The sequence below is a fragment of the Acanthisitta chloris genome, unplaced genomic scaffold, assembly GCF_000695815.1.
Source record: "Acanthisitta chloris isolate BGI_N310 unplaced genomic scaffold, ASM69581v1 scaffold6579, whole genome shotgun sequence".
In the NCBI taxonomy this organism is placed as follows: Eukaryota; Metazoa; Chordata; class Aves; order Passeriformes; family Acanthisittidae; genus Acanthisitta; species Acanthisitta chloris.
The window spans coordinates 60,390-82,428 of NW_008690746.1; the positions used below are offsets into that span (position 1 = coordinate 60,390).

The 22,039-nt window shown below is 42.6% G+C and overlaps 1 protein-coding gene across 2 annotated transcripts in view; it reads left to right on the forward strand.

Annotated features, from left to right (window-relative positions):
* Window positions 1–20,309, forward strand: part of BICD2 (bicaudal D homolog 2 (Drosophila)) — a 34,022-nt gene extending 13,713 nt beyond the window's left edge. The window contains exons 2-7 of one of the 2 annotated variants that reach the window (XM_009081932.1): window positions 1,134–1,286; window positions 2,873–3,325; window positions 4,286–5,305; window positions 6,330–6,481; window positions 16,325–16,535; window positions 19,667–20,309. In XM_009081932.1, coding sequence (XP_009080180.1) covers window positions 1,134–1,286; window positions 2,873–3,325; window positions 4,286–5,305; window positions 6,330–6,481; window positions 16,325–16,535; window positions 19,667–19,672 — 1,995 coding nt within the window. In that variant the 3' untranslated portion in view covers window positions 19,673–20,309. Of the gene's footprint in view, window positions 1–1,133; window positions 1,287–2,872; window positions 3,326–4,285; window positions 5,306–6,329; window positions 6,482–16,324; window positions 16,919–19,666 lie in introns of those variants that run through there. The other variant, XM_009081931.1, reaches the window with a different exon arrangement.
* Window positions 20,310–22,039: the final 1,730 nt, after the last annotated feature.

Consider the following 22,039-nt stretch of genomic DNA (forward strand, 5'->3'; position numbering starts at 1 on the left):
GACATGTATGTGTCTGACCAGAAGTGGAGAGCTCTGGGGGAATCTGGGTTTGTACACCAGAGGCTGAACTTGCTTGGCTGTGCTGCTGGACAGGGAGGAGCAGGCAGCAGGTGGGATGGCCCAGCTGCAGTCACAGGCTGCCTCTGCCAGCAGTGGATTTGATTTAGGTCTGTTTGGAAAACCATCCTGTCTCTTCACAGGCATGACTACAGAAATACCTGGGTACCATGTTTCTATGCAACTGTATTGCCTGCTTGCCTGTCTCTGAAGTTAATTCTGCTAATGTTTTAGCACATACTTTTCACTTTGTTTTAATTAAGTCTTTGAAGATGTGGCTTGGTGGCAGATAATGTTGGGGAAAAAAAATGCTAAGTACAGTGAGCCATTCCCAGAGCTGGATATGTGCCAGCTCAATTTATTCAAGTGTCTATGTATATTCATGAAAGATCTAGTTTATAATACACCAATATCTTGTGTTTTACTTCTTACCTATTTCAAAACAATGGTGTTTGGGGTTTTTTTAAAGTCTTTCTCAAGGTCTTGCATATGTCTTGGGGCTGAGGGGAGCACATATTTTATAAGTTAGCCACAGTTTCTACTTTTTTCTGCCTGGGATCTTGGATTCCCTCTGACCTTTAACTTAGTGTTTCTCTCCAAATGGATTAATTGGAACATATTTTCAATGTTTTGCTCTGGGCATAAAGAAAATATGTGTTGAAAAGCAGCAGCAAATACCTGTCCAAATAAGAACATCTGAAGTCATCTGAATCTGTCTTTCTCTTGTGAAAAAGTCTTTTCTTGTTAAAGTGTGAAAACATTTGGACACTGACTTCTGGTCTGGAAAGCTTTTGCCTGTTGCTTACAGCTGGTGAGACAACACAGGTGTGAATGCTGCATTCCCAGCATGCTCCTTGACTTTTCTCTGAGGCAAGAGTCAGGATTTGTGTGAGAAGCAAGAAAGCAAAATCTACTTATTGTGTAAATGCTTTTCTGTAATTTCAGGGAGTGGGGACAAGAGTTTCTGTTCGAATAGAATCTAATTGATTAGTGCACCTAAGGAAAGATATAACATTTTGGAATTTGATTGTAGCTGACCAAATCTCCGTTGTTTGGGGATGTGTTTCTTTTCTCAGGTCAACCAGAATGTGGAGATCCAAAGGGCTCGTCTGCGAGATGATATTAAGGAATATAAATTCCGAGAAGCACGTTTGCTGCAAGACTACACAGAGCTTGAAGAGGAAAACATCTCTCTCCAGAAACAAGTGTCTGTCCTGAAGCAAAATCAGGCAAGTTTTTCAAGCAGTGAGCGTTGCTTTGGTCGCACTAGTTAATTCCTGTGTTACAGTACAGGTCTGTCCCATTTGAACATCCAACCACTCTTTTTCCATGTTTGTGCTATGTGTAAGCTCTATATTTTAGCACTAAGAGTTGCCCCAAAATGTTTAAGTCCTTTCTGACTCTGTTTATAAAGTCATAACACCTTATTGCTTCTACTGTTGCCTTCTCTCTGTCTGATGGAAACAAAGTCTCTACCGCTCTGCTTTGTTACTGGGTTTAGTGTTTTTGCTGTTCTATTTTTCAGTGTCCCTTTACAATACTCTCCATCCATCTGTCTATCTATCCTCCCTCTTCTGCAGTATCTGGAAATGGGGGTGTTTCTGAACATATGTTTTAATTACTACCTAGTCCTTGCATTATCTCTCCAGTTCTGTGGTGTTCTGCCCTTCTAGATGCCTTCATTAAACTTGGACCGCTGTTAGAGGTGCTTTACACTGTCACACCTGTGTGACTGCTTGTCTGAAAAGTCACTTTGAATTGCACAGTTCCAGCTATTTTCAGAATTTTAGTCAACTGCATTCATGAAACTTCTTAAGAAGTATACAGAACCAGTAGCTCATTCTTTTCATGGCCATAGATTAGAGCAAGGTAGAAAAGTTAATAATCCTACTTGATGAACTTTATTTGATGAACTTGTAATTATCCTACTGACATAACTAGAAGCAGCCATCAGGTTTTCCCAGGCTTAACTTGCAACAGCGAATTCACATGCTTGATTCCTGGTTTGTAAGCTGGGTGTGGTTCAGTACTCCCAGATTGCTCTGTGTTGACATCTAAAATTCATTTAGCAGTTGGCAAAAATAGTGTCATATATCATGTGGTATGATTTCCTTTCTTTCAGGGGAAGGAGAAATATTCTTTAGGCTTGCTTCTGCCCTGCATTCCCCATTTTACATTAGTCATTGGTGTTCGTAATTTCAGTGCAAGAGAGGTTTAAAAAAATTGCAGTTTTGCAGGTAAAAACATATAGCATGTCCTCAAACTGATCAATGTGAGTGTGAAGTGTAGCCCTCTCGAGATGTGCTGAAGTGATGGTGACAGAAATGATAAAACAGTTTATTTTGAATGGATAAAAGCAGAGCTGATTGCAGTTTTAGCCCAGTGGTGTATTCAAACAGCAGTTCAGCAGTGTTGGAACCACAGCTTTGGGTTTTGGAAATGTGGAGCTTGACTTTGTGAGAAGGTTGGCCAGAGAATTTGTTAATCAGAGAAAATGTTTGCATGCTGTGCTAGGAAAGCCTGTTTTGTGATGCCTCTGTACCACACACTGCATCTCCCACCTGTCCTAATTAAGATAGAATAGATCAACTCCTTCTACAGTTTGCTTAGTAATTTTGTTCTGTGGTCTCTGAAGGTTAATTACATAAGCCATGCTCACAGTCATAGTGCCAAAACGACTGCAGAAATGAAAAAAATATTCTATTCCTACTGTATTGAGGTGTGAAACCAAACATTTGAAAGCAAAATGACTTGGTGCCTTGCAGGGAGACATTTTCATTAGAGGGTTTTCCCCCCTCCATTTGTCTATCTTCAGGTGGAGTTCGAAGGCCTGAAACATGAAATCAAAAGGCTCGAAGAGGAAACTGAGTTTCTCAACAGCCAGCTGGAAGATGCCATCCGGCTGAAGGAGATCTCCGAGCGCCAGCTGGAGGAGGCCTTGGAGACGCTGAAGACAGAGAGGGAGCAGAAGAACAACCTTCGGAAGGAGCTGTCTCACTACATGAACATCAACGACTCCATGTACAACAGCCACCTGAACATCTCTTTGGATGGGCTGAAGTTCAGTGATGAAGCCACAGAGCCCAACAATGATGAAATCATGAATGGGTTGGAACAAAACTGCCTCAGCAAACTCAGCAATGGAAAGAACAGTACTTCAACACCCAAGAAAAGTGAAAGCTTCCCTCCAGCCCCAAGTCTGGTTTCAGATCTTCTGAGTGAATTAAACATTTCTGAAATTCAGAAGCTGAAACAGCAGCTTGTGCAGGTAAATGGGTTTCCTAAAGACCTGTGCACTTCCAGATAGCTCCTAGAGTTTGTTTGTAATTCCAGTCTTTTCAATATCTCCCATGGTCACTGTACAGTTCACACTCTCTTTGTAAAGGTTTCGATTGATTTAGAGTTTGAGGGTGTTTGTCAGTAAGAAACCATAGCTTTTTCTTGCATTTTTTTTAAGCAAAGAAGTTAGCAGTCATGTCCTTTGCTCGGTGGAAAGTTCTAATGCATCTCCTGTGCACTACATGCTGTGTCTACTTCAGTGTGTCACTAGTGAGGATGATAGTGTGTTGTTCCAAAATTGATAGTTGCTCCAGTCACCTTCATCAAAAGGAGTTTTGTACTTGTATTTTCTGTAATTGGTTCAAAGGATGTGAAGTCTTAATCAGCATCAATCACTTCTGTGCTGTATCTGTGTAATTAGGAGGTTGGAGGGTTTGAAAAAGATATGTATTTGTGTTGCCTACAAATGTTTTAAAGTTAGTTTGTTAGGCATTTTTTAAGTGTTCCATAGGAAAAAGCCTTTGTGGAAAAAATTGCTGGAGTTCTTAAGAATGAGAAATTTCACAGGAGAAACTGTAAAAGTTTTGGTATTTCTGAGTCTTTCATGGAGTTCCAAGCTTTCACCATAGACTAACTGCATGTTTTCTGGTATTTACCTGATAATTTAGAAGATACCAATGAGCTTCAGCTTGTCTTTAGCTGAAAGGATGTTTCACAATGAGATTGTCAGCTAGGGAATAATGTGTAAAAATATGCATTTTGAAGAGGAAATGAGAAAAAATCTGCAATGAACACTGTACTTGAGATAATTTTAGAATACAGTAAATAGCCTTTTCCATAATGTGCGAGCGATTGGATTTCTGTAACCATATGGACCTTGGCTAAGTTGCTGTTGCCATTTAAGTGATACCGTTCCCTTTACATAAATGTCTGTGTTTCTGCATTTCAGATGGAAAGAGAAAAGGTAAATTTGTTAACAACACTACAGGAATCTCAGAAGCAGCTGGAAAATACCCGGGGGGCCCTCTCAGAGCAGCATGAGAAGGTTGGCAGGCTCACTGAAAACCTGAACGCCATGAAGAAGCTCCAGGCCAGCAAGGAGCGTCAGTCTGCCCTTGACAATGAGAAGGACCGAGACAGCCATGAAGATGGAGACTACTATGAAGTTGACATCAATGGGCCAGAGATCCTGGAGTGCAAGTACAAAGTGGCTGTGGCAGAAATTACCGACCTAAAAGAAGAACTCAAAAATCTGAAGGCCAAATACAAAGAATGTGAGTCTAAGTATGAGGAAGAGAAGAGCCGATATGAAACCGAGAGCCAAGCTCTCACTGAAAAGATCACCTCACTGGAAAAATCCAGTAGGCACGATAGAGAACAGGTGGCCAGGCTGGAGAAGGAGTTGAAGAAAGTCAGTGATGTTGCTGGAGAAACACAAGGCAGCCTCAGTGTGGCCCAAGATGAACTAGTCACCTTCAGTGAAGAGCTGGCCAATTTATACCACCATGTCTGCATGTGCAACAATGAAACTCCAAACAGGGTGATGCTGGACTACTACAAGGAAGGTAAAGGTGGACGCAGTAGTCCAGAGGCCAAGGGAAGAAGGTCTCCCATTCTTCTTTCTAAAGGGCTGTTAACTATCGAGCTGGGAAAGACAGAGAATGGAAGCGGCGACAGCAGCCCATCTCCGGTGTCATCTCTGCCATCCCCTGTGTCAGATCCTCGGAAGGAACCGATGAACATTTACAACCTGATCGCCATAATCCGGGATCAGATCAAACACCTGCAGGCTGCTGTGGACAGAACAACTGAGCTGTCCAGGCAGCGTGTGGCCACTCAGGAACTTGGGCCGGTGGTGGACAAAGACAAGGAAGCTCTTATGGAAGAAATCCTGAAGCTGAAGTCCCTGCTGAGCACCAAGCGGGAACAGATAGCAACTCTGAGAACTGTGCTGAAGGCCAACAAACAGGTAACCAGTTTATACAGGTGTGAAGGTTACAGTGTCAGGGAACACAGGAGAATTTATCTTTGAGGCCATGCTGCCATGCCCTCAGCTCTGTGGGGCTTTGAGTGCTGCTGTTTGTCGGGTCTGAGGCTGAAGCAGGCGCTTCCTTTAGAGGCACTCAGCTGCCCCTCTGTAAAGCTGAGTGTTGTGGTATAAGTGGCTTCATTTTGACCTTCTCATGAGACTTTATTAAGCTTAAGGTAGCTTCAATCTTCTGCCTGTCTGAATTGGATCAGGTCATATTTAATACAACACATCTAAAATGAAGAGGTAAATCTTATTTTCTACTTGGAAGAATTGTAGTAATTACCCTTAAGAGAGTTCTGAAACTTAAGTACTCTTCTCTCTCACACTTCAAAATAAAAGAGCCTTCCAAGGTGAGGATGGTCAAAATAACAGGGATGAAAGGTAAAATCAGTCTTTGGGGATTGGGCTGCACAGTAGATGAAAAGAATTACCATTAAAACACCATGTGGCATGCTTCATTGTCTCCTCTACAGTTAAAGTAATGCAAATTGAAGTTGTCTTCAAAACCCAAAAAGTACAGTGTTGTTTAAGAATGAAACAGATACTTTCAGTTTTGTTTTGCACATTTCAGTAAAGGTGTCCCAAATGTAAGACAGGCAAAATGCTGTAAGGGTTAGAGAACTGTGCAGGTGATTGACAAATACATTTAGATGTCAAGATACTGGACTGGTTTGTTCCTTTGGGTTGCAGGTATAAAATTTAATTTCCTTTAGTAGCTGGAGATAGGTGTCACTGTAACTTCTTGATGTTGCTTCATGGTTAATGGGATTAGGAGCCTCCTATGGCTGTTCCCGGTGTTCAAAGATGAAATTGTGTTATATCTGTACAAGCTGACCACAAGTTTAACATTCCAGTACAAAGTAAATGTTTGATGTGAATAGTGATTAGAAATCTCTTAGCCAGCCACTTGGTGAAGGATTTCATTAACTGTTCCATTTCTGTTCTTCCTGGTAACCCCCAGACTGCAGAGGTAGCCCTTGCCAACCTAAAGAGCAAGTATGAGAACGAGAAGGCGATGGTTACAGAGACCATGATGAAGCTGCGAAATGAGCTGAAGGCTTTGAAAGAAGATGCTGCCACCTTCTCTTCCCTGAGAGCAATGTTTGCTACAAGGTAAAGAACATATGAGCTCTGCAAAACATCATTCCTTGCTTGTGTGGGGTAAAGTTGAACATCCTCCACACCCACCCCGGCAGATAGCGGTAGGGTGGGTGCCACTTCCCGAGGTTGTTGCTTACAGTGTGTGTCTGTGATATGCTCTGATTGATGAGGAACATGCAGGGATATAGTGTGTTGGTACAAAACATCAAATTGTTGTGGCCATATTTATTCAAGTTGGGTGGGAGATCATCTGTGGTTCTTGAAGCCAATAGTTCTGAAGAGGAGTGACATTTAACAGTGCAAATTGAGTGTTTATTATGCACTGAAGATGTGATTCTGCTTGACTTTCACGGTCTAGAAAAAAGTAAAGATGTTGTCAACATCTAGCAAGACCTTTGGGTGTCCGTCCTGCAGTTGGCATCTGTCATTTCATTGACCTGTTTGAGCTGATTTCGTTGCTTATGTCTTCAAGACTTGCTTCTGCTTCCTAGTTGTGCTTTGTGGTGCTAAGAGACATAACCCCCTCTGGCACATCATGTGCTGGAGCAGTGATAAATGCTGTTCTGCTGTGCATGGTGCTTGCTGCTGCTGCCATTGATTCCTTCTTTTAGTGTACACAATTCTTTGGCGGAGTGTTGAGGCAGTACCATCATGTTCCACACTCTGCTCCACAGCTCAGGAGTGCTCAGTTGGCTGCTGTGCAGAGATGGTCCTGGCAAACAGGAAAAGAGAAACCTTTATCTAAAAATGGTCAGTCTCAGCTCAGTGGGATTCACAGGGACACCCCTGGCAGAGTTCATTTGCCATGCATTCCTAAGTGCATTCCAGGCATTGCCTAAGGATGCTGTTTAATGTAACCTAGACACCTACTTTTAAGCTAACCCACAGGGATCGAAGAGTCTGTATGTGCTCTGTGCTGCTTCTTCCTTCTCTGCACTCTCTGGACACTTAAAAAGAACTGAACAAAACAAAATGCCAGGAAATATTTTCTCTGTCATCTGCTAAGAAGCACCATAGTAAGGAATCATGAGGATACAGACAAGGACTTCTCTGTACAGTCACTTTTGGCAGTGCTTCTACAGCACTACAGTCTCCTGTTCCTTGAGTAATGTCTGGCTTCCCGGTGATTCTGCCTTTCTCAGCAGTATCTATGTATGGGGTAAGCATGGAAAGTGAAGTGGATACCAAGGAATGCTAAGGGTTGAACTGTAGCAGCTCATTCTGCCAGGGAAGGGAATGCCCTGTGCAGTCTGGATTTGTCCTACTTTCTTTCTTCTCTCTCTCCTTTTTCTGGAGTGTAATTAATATGCAGAAATTGCAATCTGTGTTTTTAGTTGTAGATCAGCTTGAAGCTGAGAGGAAAGAGAAAAAGCATGATTAACTTCAGTTATTTTTCCTAGATGCAGATAGCAAACTGGCTAAATTCCACCTAACTGCAGTATGTTTTCCCTACTCGTTGATTTTCCTGCCTCAGTGTGAGAGCATGATTGTGAACTGGCTTGGAGAGGAAGAATTGTCAGAGAAGTGCCAGAGGGTTAGTTCTTTCTCTGCCTTTCTCTTGGTGTTTTATCCTAGAGGTCAACCTTGTCCTTTTACTGGGAAGACAATGAGGATTCCTTGGCATGGGGAAATTGGAGGCAGAATAAAGGTTTTTCTGAAAGCAGGAGACTCAGAAGCAGTGTCCTGATGCTCTCACAGGGAGTTGTGGGTGAATAGAGCAGGAGTGAGCTCCATTTGGGGATGCACAACAGACTCCCATGCCCAAATTGAAGAGCTGTAATTTCTGAAAATATGATATCCTTGGTAACTGTAGTGAAAAAAAGTAAGTCAGGAGTAAAGGAGGACTCAAAAAGCTGAGGATGGAGTGAGTGGAGATGTGGCCTGCTAAGCCTTTTGTCGTGTGAGCATTCCTGAGCCTTGCATGGCAGATAAGCAGCTGGGCCTTGGACTCGGTATCTAGCCTGAGATGGTGACAGTTGCACAGAGCATGAAGAATTGCTTCTTTCTCTCAGCATGCCCAGTGTTTCAGATGCCACAGTAACTGTCAGGACCTAGTACTGCAGGTGGGGTACCATCACCTTTTCCCCTCCCGATCCCTGGTCAGGGAGGGTTAGCAGCTTAGTGGTTGGCCAAGCGCATTCCTCTCAGTGGCTGTTTCATCTGAGCCTGCGTTTTGGGTAAGGTAGGTTTGGACGGGGTGTTCCTAGGTGCTTTGGTGGACATATGCTCAAAAACTGTTCTGGAGTCTGATTTTTAGGTGTGTTTCAAATGTCAGACGTATGTAACAGCCCAGTTTGTCTTCACCGTTGCAAACAGCCTGCTAATGGAGCACCTCTTAACAGCACACAGTAAGTAGTGTTTCTTCTCTGGCCCAGAGGTTTGTACCAGCAGAGACTGATCACGAGCGATGGAGCCTTTACCCCTTCGTGTTTGGTTCGTTGTTGTGTTTGAGCGTGGGACAAAGCAAAGAGTTGCACACAGATACGTGTTTTCCATAGGAAGATGCCCATTTTTAGGATGCAGGAGAGCTGTACATGAGAGTTGGAGGCTGGGCATGAATATAGTAACTGACCTAATTTGCTTTTTAAAGTAGGTTAATCCCACTAATTTGACAGTACTACCAGCTATTTTTAATAAGTAGTGAAAATACAGAAGAGCTCAGCTGGAGACAAGGGAAGGCTTGCTCAACACAGATTAACAGCTCCCAACACTGAGGGACTGCTGGAGCACTCTAGACACACTGTATGCCTAAAATGAAGCTGTCACACAAAGGAATAAGTCAAGGTATGAATAATGTACTATTGACCTACCTGTAATGACTGTGAGTAGGTAGCAGGCAGCTTGGGTGCTGCAAAATGGAGCTAAGTGAGGCCTGAGGGTGATGCAGCAAAGGTTCTTGGAGTGCAGCCTGCAGCTGTGTTCCAAGGTGTGAAGTGGTGGTACATTCTCTTCATGGACACCATCTAGACTTCTGGCTCCTGGACTTTGCTTGCTCTCTGGGGCAGCTGTTTGAAAGACCACTTCCCAAAACAATCTTTCTCAAAATTCATTCCACAAAATGCACTACTCTGGTTCCTGTGCTGAGAGCATTAAAGATGTAGTTACCAGCCCAGCTGGCTCTTCTCTGGCTTGTTTGCAGCAAAACCAAACAGTTATGTTCATACGAAGTTGCATTTGTCCTAATAAACCCTGAAAGACTTAAACTGGCTCTGAGAAGTGACTTAGGATACTTCACTCCTCTGATGAAAGGCATGGGCTTCTCAACTTTGCTGCTTATGTTGTCACTGGTTCTTTTCCAGAATCTGAGAACAAGCAAGGGAAGTGGAGAACAGACATTTTTCATTCTTCCAGAATAAAGAAGGAACAGTAATTAAGAACCACAGCAGAGCAGAAGGCTTTGGAAAGCAGAGAACAAGCATGCCCAGATGGAATTAATGGCTATCCCCATGTTCCAGTGTTTCACAAACCATTAATGGAGGAAAAGATAAACTGCAACAAATCAGCAAGGGGACAAGTGGCAACTGTTAGAATATACTGGACAGACTGGGAGCATGTAGTGAGATTGAAATGACCAGACAGTGCTTGTGATAAAGAAACAAAATAATCATTACACATAAGAAGCTAGCAGCTAGCTTTGCTAATGGGGAAAAGGTGTTTCAAATGAATACATACATCAGCTCAGAATCACACTCTTGTCAGTGTTCCAAGTATTCAGAGCATTTAGGAAAATATTCTTGTGTTCATGGGCATCAAAGGCCTGCAGAATATAAAGGAGTTTTAAATTCATGCTGAGAACAGTACAGTCCTCACAGGAATTAGAGCTATAGCTAAAGGGTCTTTGCACTGGACTCTACACAGTAGAAGTATTCAACGTCTCTAAAAATATCCCATAGGATAAATGCTCAGAGGAGCCAGACACAGAAAATGTGACTTTGAAAATTTCCAGAATGAGATTCCCAGACAGGAGTAACAGCATTTGCCTCCTATTCCTGGTGCTAGATCTAGAGGTGATGAATGACATCTGGAGAGAAAAATGTCTGGGCTGCCAGGACCCACGTGAAAGCAAGGAGACATCCAGGCAGGACAAAGGCATTCCACTGTCCTATAGCCATGCTGCAAAACCCCACAGGGGATGTTGTACACATACTCACGTTCACAGCACTGATGTGCCTGCTCTGCCCTCTATGCCTGGCCATTAAAATGTCTGCTACAAGTAATTTTGGATGTGTTGAAACTCAGCCTTGGTCGAGGGTGCCCCTTGTAGATAGACCGTGGCCCTGGGTTGCACTGCTCTTCTCCCAGGGATTTGTTGAAGGGGCTGTGTCCACACCACATTCCCGTGCGCCTGCTGCTCTGCTTGGACCTTGCTGTTAAGGAGAGTGAACCAGAGGACATGTCCCTGTGCCATAATGGTGCAGAGAACTGCTCAGAGTAAACACTCGTTGCTCAGGGGAAAGTCTGTGCCAGCTCTTGTTGGGCAACTTGTCTGCCCTCTTGGTTTTAATCAAAAGTGGAAAGTGAGTTACTTTAACATACTGGAGATGATTGCAGCAGCAGTTACTTGTCTCCATGATGTTTCAGATTGGCAAGTCCTGGTTTTATTTGGCAATCCATAGGAAACGTCAGTGCTCATAGGCTGTAAAAACAAAGCATGTGCACAGCTTGGGTGGTGTGGGGTGGAGAGGGCTGGAGAGTTTGGGATTAGATCCTTCACTCCCTGCCACTCCTTCAGTGGAGAGCTGGGAAAAACATCCTGCCTGTGGGATAGCTTTGCACTTCTGATCTAGTGGCATAGGACTATTACTTTCAACCTGTGAAGATAAAGGAGAAAGGAGTTTTCTTTTGAATTCTTGGAGGAGGGACTTTGCCACAGAAGTTTATCAACTCTGCTTGACGGTTTTTGTTGGTGGAAATTGAGAAGAGCTGTAGTGTCCAGCACTGAGGGGCTGGTTGTTCCTCTCAGTGCAGAAGATAATTCTTCCCATACGTTTCAAACTACAGGAGAGATTTGTGGTCCAATTTCTTTAATAGCTTTTACTAATGGATACTGATTACACATGGCTGATTGTAAAGATTCTGGAAAATTATAGCTGGATATAAACCATTCTCCATTTGTGGTGAAAATCAGTGCTTTGTGCAAATAGAAGCCACAGGGTTTATTCCTTTCAAATATACAACTCAGGTGGGTTTTCAGTGCAAAGTATTAAGGACATAATTACAAATTAGCAATGGGCTAAGGTTTCCATAGATATTCCCTTGAATTTTCTTGTCTCTAATCATCATCTGTCTAAATCTGGGGGGTTCTTCCTTCTTCAGGATTTGTTCTGTCCTTTGTTCTTCAGGATTTCTTGAAGAACACATTACTGCAGTTCGGAGCTGCAAACTCAGGCAAGAGATGGGTTTAGTGTATACTTCATGACTTTTAAAAACCCAAAACTGTTTGGTTTTATGGATATGTAAAACTGTGTCCCTGTGAGTTCCTTCAGAGGAGATTGCGCGAGATCGTGACAACGATCTGGTGTCTGAAGACATGCCTGTCTTCTGCTGTCAGCCCCTAGTCACTGCCTTCATTCCTCCACTCACATCCAAGTGGTGTACAGGCTGGCTCCAAACCTGCCATGGGTGCTGAGGAGCCCAGCTCGGGTACAGCACGTGTGCCACACCAGGCACAGTGGAAGAGACGTTGTGAAAGAAGCTTCAGTCGCTTTATTGCTGCCATAACCTTCTCCCTGTGTTCCCCTGGTAACAGAGATTGTCACTTTCTCTGCAGATGAACTGGTTTGCACCAGAGGTTGGGGGAAGGTGTTAAAATGCAGTCTTTAATATTAATTTCTAAGATAGAGTTAGAAACAGCAGGTGGCTAATCTCTTACAGCTGAATGCAGTCAGTGCTCATTTGCATCTCATTTTAACTGTGTCTCTGCTAATACGTTTCCCAGTTCTTTATTAAAATGAGAAATTGTGATTTTAATCCTCCATGTTTAAATTTCTTATGTGAGTTGACAGTTTAATCTCTCAAGGTAGCAGTTGATGTTTCTCTCTAATGCCTCCTTCAGTCACATCTGCCTTGCTTGCTTGGAAGTTGTCAAATGGTCCTCACTAATTGCAGAGGAGAGGGAAAAATGTAATTATGCCCAGGTGCATTTGGTTACATCACTTCTTTTTTTTCCAGGAACAGAGCTTGATTCACTAGTGATTTTAGCTACAAATGGTATTAAAACTAGTACATGCTAAAGCTTACACAAACTGGTCTGTAGAACGAAAGAAAGCACCACTGGTGTTTGTGGGAAGCAGTGGTGTGCAGCTTTGGAAAATGCCACAGCCCATTGTTAGGGTTTTCAGTAATTTGGCCTCAGAGAGTGTTTTAGAGGATTTACTTTTTATTTCTCATCATCATGTTTAACACTCAGGATATTTAATTCCTCTGTGTAGATAGTTGTTTTATCTGGTGTTGTTTCTGAAAATCTGGTTGATGAAGCTTCTTTTTTGTTGTTGTTGTTAATTACCAGTTCTAAGAAAATGGGCAACATCAAAGCCTTGTGTTCACTGTCCACTTGAAGCTGTGAATGTGTGGAAGTACAACAGGCTTATGCTAATTTCATATTCTTCTTAAAAGCATGAAAGCTTAATTATTTTCTTTCAAAGGTGTTTTTAGAACAAAGGCATCTTCTATTCTGACCTTCTAATGATTTTCTGATTTGAATATACAGCTGGGAAGTAGCTTAGCACATGGCAAATGGGACTGTAAAAGGGAAGGAGCTTTTATTGTTTTATCTGCAAAGCAGTGAAAATACACACACACACAGAGCACAAGGACAGGCTGCCATAGCTGCTGCTCCTGCCAGCTAAAACGCTGCCAGAGGCTGGGCTGACTTAGGTGCTTTGGGAGCCTATGCTGGTTTGGGCTTTTTTATTTGAGAAAATTAAATTGGGAGTCAGTGAGCAGCAGGAAGGAAGTGGGGCAGATCCCAGTTCACTCCTGCATGCAGTATCTACAGCCACTACTTGGAGAAGACTTCTCAGACATCTTTTGCTCTGTCCCAGTGAATGATTGCTGTGCTTTGCACAGAGTGGTGTTCCCTGACCCTGGACAGCCATGCTTGCCCCAGGACAAGGTTTGACTTTGATTCCATCTGGCTTAAAGATCAGGAATCCAGGTTCAGGATGCAGGATGGTGTGTAGGCCCCTCCTACATAGGAGAGAACAGTGAAATGCAGCTGAACATATGCTACTGGTAACAATTCTTTTTGTCAGAAAGGAAGGAAAAACTCCCTGAATAGAGTTTTATGGAAAACAGAGAGGAAAAAAAAAAGGCAGCTAATTTAGGTGAAATAGTGAGTACTTTGTAATTTCCAAGGACAGTCATTGGATGTTGTAAACCTTTGTGCTAACAGGAATCTTGATGAGAAAATGACGTGCTACAATAACCTTTTGGAGTCACAATCCTGGCTTTAATTATAGCTTGACTCACCTGTGAAAGACTTCTAGACTCTGCTGGGCATGTGTCTGTCACCAGTCAGCCACTGGCTTAACCACAACTGGCTGTGCTTGATTGAGAGGCTGCTGAGTAATAACAGAACATGAGCAAGACCACACGAGCAGTTGCTGCTCTGCCTTACTGCAGTGGTTTTGTCTTCTCTTTATTATCTCTTTTTGTTCCAAATGAGGTGGGGGGAAGAGATCTGCACCCCTCACCTTGGCTGACTGGGATTAGCACTTTTCTAGTGCAAGTCAGATCAACAGACAGAAGCAATCTTGACACTGCTTCACTGAGCTGAAAGTTTTGGGGCTACAGGAAGTTCCTGTTCTGTACAAAAAAGCAGTGGATATGTTTTGGTTCACAAGAAAGAAGCTGGAAATGGGAGAACCCATCATTTCACCTTGCTGAAATCTTTTGAGAGGGTAATATGGAGCATGAAACAAAGGTAATGGGGACAGGTCATATTTTGAAGCAATTGCATTCCCCTGGTTTGCAGTAGTGGAGCTTGGAAGGAATCAGGTTTGACGTGTGGGCTAAAAAGAAAGCAGAAAGGTCACTTGTGTTATAACTTGACCTGGTTTTTCACCTCAAATGTCATGAGCTTATTTGAAAACTGGAGGGAAACTCCACAGCCCTCCCAGGCATCTTTAGCCTGTGCCTTGCTCCCACCCCCAAGGGAAGAGAACACCTCTCTGACACTCTGGAGCAGCAGGACACAGGTCAGTGGGATGCTGTGAGCTGTTCAGTTCTGTGGCCATGGCCTCCTCCGAAAGCTGGTGCCACCTTCCCTCAAGAGGGGAGGACTGTTAGGCCTTTCAGACTTCCCAGGGCTGTTTCAGCCTGTGATCCTCTCTAGCCCTTATGGGAAGTGGGACAAGATGTGGCCCTGAGTCTGCCTCCTCTCCCTGGGATGTCGTTGGTTGTGCCCTTTTAGGTCCACCTGGCTGTGCAGGGAAGGGCAGGTGCCAGGCTTCCAGCAAGTTTGAGGTTCCTGGGCTGGTGTGGCTGCACAGCATGGGAGAGGTGTGAGGAACTCCAGAGCAGGATGCCCAGAGATGTGAGGGGACACGTTCCCGTGCACATAGGGGTCCCCAACTCACCAAAATGTCCTGGTCTGTGAAGCTGCAGCACAGTTTGAGTTCATGCAGCTTTATACGAATATTTCTGGGTTACGGTTTAATCTCCATATGTATTCAAAAATAGAATTCTGGGTTTTTTTCTTTTTCCTTTCTTTCTTCCCAAGTAAATATAATTAGGAATCTAGGCCTAATCCTGCTATTTAAAGTCAGGGAGTGCAGCATTTGGGGCTTGATAGTATAAGCACAGCTGATGAATCTGCATATCAATGCAGTTTTGTTTTGTGGTGGGTTCTTTCCCAGTCTGCTTTACATTACTCAGTGATGACGAATGTCCCTTAAAGTCAGGGGCTTCTCCAGTTCCATATTGAAAGGATCTTCTCTGCTGATATTTTTGCTTTTTTGAAGAAGCTGTATTTTACAGATGGGGCCATTGTAAATTCCAGCTGGTACCTATGAATATGTATTTCTCTACCCATATGCATAATCGGTTGTCTCTGTGCAGTAAATATGAACCTACATGTAAAGATGTTAATTTTTTTAATTGTTCATGGTGCAAGTTAAGCAGCTTCCAGGCTCAGTGACAATGACTGTAGAATGCTTGAGGCATTCATGCAGCTTCACCACAGCCTTCCCAGCAGCACTTGGTTCCTTTAGTTGTTTTAAAATTGGTTTTGATGGTGAAAACAATTACAGAAAGGCCACTTGCTACTGAGAAAACAGCCACTGTTTATGGAATTTTTACATCAGGAACCGGAGTAGGGTGAAATGGAATTCTGAAAGATGCTTGTTTTTAACAGGGCTGTTCAGTCACCACTGGAGATTTGTTATTTGGACTCTATGTAAAGTAACAGATGACAAAGTTCAGGTGCTCCTCAACAGGTACTGATGGCCATTGTAGTACTGGCCATTTCCCAGCACTCCTGCTGCTCCTCTCAGACCCTTTCCAGCCTGAAGCTTAGAACTCTGTGAGGAGAGACAAAAGTAATGTGCCTGTGTAGGGTCTGCTCACTATGGGAGGAGATCTCACTGACCTCTAACCACGAGCACTGCTCCATGCTTTTGTTCCCCAGGAAGGCTGTTTATTGTATTCCATCCTGAAAGGCACAACCGTAAGTGCTGAGCATGGGATTTTAAGAACCCCAGTGGAAAGTAATGATGGTTTTCTACAGGTTTGGTTGGAGTTCCTGTGTGTGTGCAAGAAGCTGCAAAGCTATTACTGCTGATACCAGCCGGACACGAGGGATTTGTGTTTTCTAGTGGGACCAGGATTGCTAAAGATTGATGTGTCTCATTGCAGATGTGACGAGTATGTCACACAGCTGGATGAGATGCAGCGGCAACTTGCAGCAGCCGAGGATGAGAAGAAGACTCTGAACTCCTTGCTTCGGATGGCTATCCAGCAGAAACTGGCCTTGACCCAGCGCTTGGAACACTTGGAGCTGGACCACGAGCAGTCCAAAAGGGTGCGCACAAAGTCTGCCTCGAAAGCCAAGGGCAGTAGCCCCAGTGTAAGTCACATTAGGTCCTGCGCAGACAGGTCTGAGGGATCTGTCCTGAACAACCAGGTGTTTTGTAGTGAGAAATACAAAATCTATTGTGACTAGGACAGGTGTCTAGAAAAATCATATTCTGCATCTTATCTTATGCTGTTACTGTCAGCATAAATCCCCACTATCTAACGTCGCAGTGAGTTGACTTGTACTAGTATGTTGTTGAACCAGGTAATACAGATTGTATTATGGTGGTCTTAACTGTAACTAATGCATAAGTATGGGGATGCTATTAACAAGTTAATAGTGGAAAGGAGTTAGCTTTTTCCACAATTAACATGTCTGGGTTTTGCTGTTTATGGTAAGTGTTAAGAGTACACCTGATAGAGTATATCTGGTGTTACTAATTGTAGTTTGTATAGCACAAATGTGATCCTTTCTCCAGGGTTACAGCATACTTCAGTAAATGCTTTCACAGGCAGAAACAAACAGAAAAACCTTCCTTGTTATTGTGGCTTAACAAGTGGTGAAAAGCAAAGGTTAAAATTAGAGGTATGTCTTGGAAATGCAGAGCATTTGGAAACTGGAATCCAACTTAATTTGCCAATTGTGGCAGATGTTAAAAACTCACTGTCGTATCACCACTGACCAAAGTCCTAAAGCTTTTATAGGCTATAAAAACTAGAAAAAAACTTGGTAGGCTACATTATTTACACTCTGCTTCCCTCTCTTCAGAGGGTTAACTAGAAGAAACTTGCACATTTATATTAAAAATATGCAATATTTACCCCATCTGATACAAAGCTAAAAACGTTAAGGATTGGGATCCTACCTGGGAGACAGTTCCACTTTAAGAAGTTATGCTGTGGAAAAGTGTCATGTGCTGAAAGGATCTTTGTGGTCTTGTGTTGCTCCTTGCAAGCATAATGCTTTTGGAAGGACCTGTTTGGAATATCACTGTAGCCACACAACATGTGTATGTAGAATTAATGTGACTATGGTCTAGCATTGTTGGTCACAAACAGTTTTTCTCAGCTTTCAGTATTGACCTAAATAAGTAGCATTTCAGAGCTCTGATTGTTTTAAGTATCCAGAAGATATTGCATTCCGTATGCAAGCACATTTTTCACAGGGCTCTACATTAGAGGCACAGGAAATTGAACCAGACCATCCTGCTAACAATGATTTATGAAATAGCTTAGTATACATATTAATCTTTAAAAACAAACAAACCTTTGTCTGCTATTGAACTTTTAAGGGGCCTTTTTAGCCACTTAATTACAAGAAGTTTGATAACATAAAAGTGTACTTCATAATTGGTGCCTCCATAAGAGAAAAAGATTGAAAATGTTGCTTCTAAAATTGTGGAAAATTTGTGGAGCACAGCAAGGCACACCGTTCTTTGTTTAACCCAGAGTTTTGAAGTGCCTAGCCTCAGACTTTATTTTAATGTAAAGCCCTGTTCATTTTGTACTCTTTCAAATACTTTTGTATGCCTATAGTGTTACTAAAAGCAATGTCTGCTCGATAGTGCTGTTTCTAAAGCCATTCTAACCCTCTGCTGTGGTTCTGCTCCTCTCCCCCATCCCTGTGGGGATGCTCAGCAGCTTCTCCCGCGCGCTGCCTACGCATAGTCAGGAGATAGCCCAGTGCTACCAGATGGTAATAATGAGCATAGCTGGTTTTCCCAGTGAGGAGAAGCCACAGGGGATTTTGGCTTCCCAGATATTTCGGGCTGTGAGGGGGAAGTCTTCTAAATTCGTACAATGAGACTTTAAACAAATGGAACTTTGCTGCAAAGCTGGGAACCATGGGAATGCCACAGCCCAGCACCAGAGTTGCATTGATTGGTACTGAGAGGAGGAAAAAACCCCCAAGTGATTCAATTCTAATATGTTGCTCAAACATCACTGCTTGGGAAGTTTAAACAGCCTGCAATTCTGGCTTTAGAAACTAGACCCTGTGTGTCTGTTATTGCTCTTTTTTTAGAAAACACTGAATTCTCCTGAATTTGAGCTTTAATATTGCTAAATAGCAGGTTTGATGTTTTAGAAGAGACATCTTTTACAATTTTCAATCCTGCTTTTCTCTTCGTTGCTGCACAATCTTCCAAAAGGCCTTTATTCTTCTCATTCCTGCATGAAGTATGATTTAAAAATAGTGGTGGGAGCAGGTGTTCGAGTGCTGAGTTCCTCTGCTCTGGCAGGCACGGTTACAGTTCTGCTTCCACTGTGCTAGGGAGCTTTGACACAGTTTTCACTGCTTCCATGTCTCTAATGACAACACTTTGCAAAATGCTAATGGCAAAAAGGTAAACTGGAGAAACTAATTGAATGCATGTTAGTTTTTTTTCAAATTCGCTGGAATTTTCTGTAGAGGTTTCGGCATTACCAGCAGTGACTATTGCTCTCAGGCTTGGCTCACTCTTTCAGATCTGAGCATAAACAATTTTGCTACTAAACCCAGTAGTCTTAGTAGTCATTTCCATCTTGGGTCATTTCTGTGACTCTTCCAAAACCCACAGAAGCCAGCCTGACTGCTCTTTGAGTCTGTCACTGGTGCGGCGTAACCTGGCAGAAAAAGAACCGAGGGCTGGTGTCAAGTGACTTGATCCTGCTGTTCGTATTTTTAGATAATATTTAAGACTGAGTGTTTTAATTCTTGATTAACAATTTCTTGGGACGTTCATTTGCTGTAAGTCTTTCCTATCAGTCTCAATGGGTTGGGATAAAGCATGGAAAATTCCTTAAGCCATCACCTACCTCTGCGAGCAGGCTCTTCTGAATGATTCTCTGCATAGGCCTGCATGATATACTGACCTGCATGTTTCTGGAGAACCTAAAGCTTCACTGAAAATGTTTCTTGCACACTCATTGCTGTTAACTTGTGCTTAAACAGCAAAGCTTTATTCAGTACTTGTAAGAATCCTTCTTTCTGCAAAGCTGTTGCTTCCAGGCTGAGCCCATAGAGCCTCCTTCACCCACCTGGAAAGGCATCTGTGAGCTGGACTGGCTGCTGCTCCAGCTCACAGACCCCCACCCAACTAACCTGCCTGTGCGGCACATGGATTTAAGTTTGCAGTTCTTTAATTGAGAAATAAACACTGGTTATTTTTTTTTCTAATGCTATTTTATTTTTCCATTTTTCAGCTGTAGAGTAGTCCCTGGAGAAGGCCTTTCCAACAGTGCAACAGCATTTCTTAGCCTCCCTCACTCTGGTTCAAAGTGGTGGCCCATTGCACACAGAATGGAAACCACTGACCTGATTCTAACTTTTGAAAACACCTTTTCCTATATACTACCTGAAATCTTCCCTTTCTGCCTGAAGCTATAAAACAAACAAGCTTTACCTATAAGTGCTGCTGCAGTAAGAAACCTTACAAGTGCTGAAGAAACCTACTTCCAATGTAACGCTCACCATGTTAGTGTGTGCTCTCCTAGAACTGTCGGGTGGGGGAATTTATTTCATTGCAGATGCTCATTTTTTACCTGATTGTTAAATCGGTGCACTTTTGATATTTTCTTTAGCTTCTTTAATTCCTTATGTAGAAGAGTTTATATAAATGCAGTGGTTTGTGCTCATAGTCTCTCTCCAGTTTGGAACTTGTGATTTACAACTTGTACATCAGCATGTGGCAGAGATTTTTGGGGGGTCTAGATTGTGATTAGAAGAGAGTTTCTACAAAAAACAGGAGCTCTGCTAAACTATGTGCTGTGCTTCAGCAGCTTTTTTTATGATTATAAAATGTTAAGCTTTATATGTTTAAATTACTGATTTTTTTTTTTAACTGCCATGTTCATTAAGAAATCCAGGGTATTCAAATTCTGGGGTTTTTTTCATATTGTATTATTATTCTTAGGAATAGTTCAATGTAACAAGAAGAAAACTTGACTTTGCTCTGGTTAAAACAGTAATAGGCACTTGAAAAATATTAAATAAGTAGTGTTACCTATGAATTCCAGAATTCCTGGGTTTTAGGAAGTTGAAGTATTATTGATTAACAGAATTTTATACAACTATACCAGTTAAATTCCAAATTGGAATTGTTTTGTTACTTTTTCATTTTATTGTGCCAAATTATGGTACATTTAGAAAGAAAAATTCTAAAGTGGTCAATGATAGGGTGTTCTCTCTCAGCGCCTTTCTGTCGTTCATTATTGCCAGTAGTGCCTTTGATCATTTGAAGGGAGACTCTTAGCGTAGCGTAGGCCGAGTCCTGTCACTTAGGAGGAATGGAATGGCTGGTCTGGAATTCGTTAAAGCCGTGGAGCAATAAGTGCAAAGTGAACTCCCCTTTCGCACGTTTTTAATGGTAGTTTTACTCTAGAGATGATATATTCACGGGATTGTAAAAAATTCTGTTAGTCAATGATATTTCATCACGCAAATCCTTGCAAATTCAGGGGTATAGAGAAAAAAAAAACAACAAACCACAACAAAACCACAAACCTGAACAAACCCGACTACACTCTGGGAACCAAATGGACTCGTGTTGGACAGCTGAGCACTGTGTGGACGCGTTGGGGTGTCGCTGTCCTGGGCGGTGTGCGGTGCTGGGTGCAGCTAACCATAGCCTGTGTGCAGATGTGAACTGCAGCACATCGAGATCTCCTCTTGCATGTTGTATCTACTTGTGATTTCAGCAAACAGAAACGCAGAAGTGCAGCAACAAGCCGTGTCAGGCTCTCTGCGGCTCGTTGAGGCTCACGGGAACGATTAAATTGGTACTTGCTGGAGGGGAACCTTCCCACTCCTCAAAAAAAAGTACAAATTGAACTACTATTGACAGCGGGGCAAAGATTTCTGTTTGCTGGAAAAAGCATTATTATTCCTAGATGTGGGGACTTATATTTCCATCTTCTGTTACAGTATTGATTCATAAGAAATATTGTCGCATTTAAAATTACTACATTTGTATGTGGGTATTTATTTGAAATGATGTCCAAGTACTGTATTATGTTCTATGTGCATTACCTTTTAGTGGTGGGTTGGTCTCCATTTAACGTCATATGCATGTATTCTTGCCAAGTAACCTTTACACAGATCTGAAAAATGGCAAAAGAAGTTAAAATGTGGAACTTCCTTAAAAGGATAACCGTGTGTTAATTGGATAACCCTTAGGAGGGGTAGAAGGCAAACTGCTGCTTCCAAATTAATAAAACTGTGTTTAATGTAGGAAAGCAATCTGCCTGCGTAAAGGTAGTCACATTGGCAGGAGCAATAAAAGAGAAAAGGAATTGTGTGTTCTGCCTGTTGGTTTATGGTTTAAATAGCCTGCTGGAGTGATTTTCAGAGTGGGGCCAAATGAATATTAACTTTTATCTCAGAGAAGATGAACACTCATCATTTGTGCTCGTATTTGGGGAGCACCATCCTCTGCTGTTCCCTGACATCTTCCTGGACTAGTTCTGGTTTAATGTGTGTCACTGAATAGCCTTGCCAACACTTGTACTGATAGGGGGAAAGGAAGGGTAAGACTCATATTTTGGTGGCAGTGGGTGACAAGCCGTCCTGGATTACAT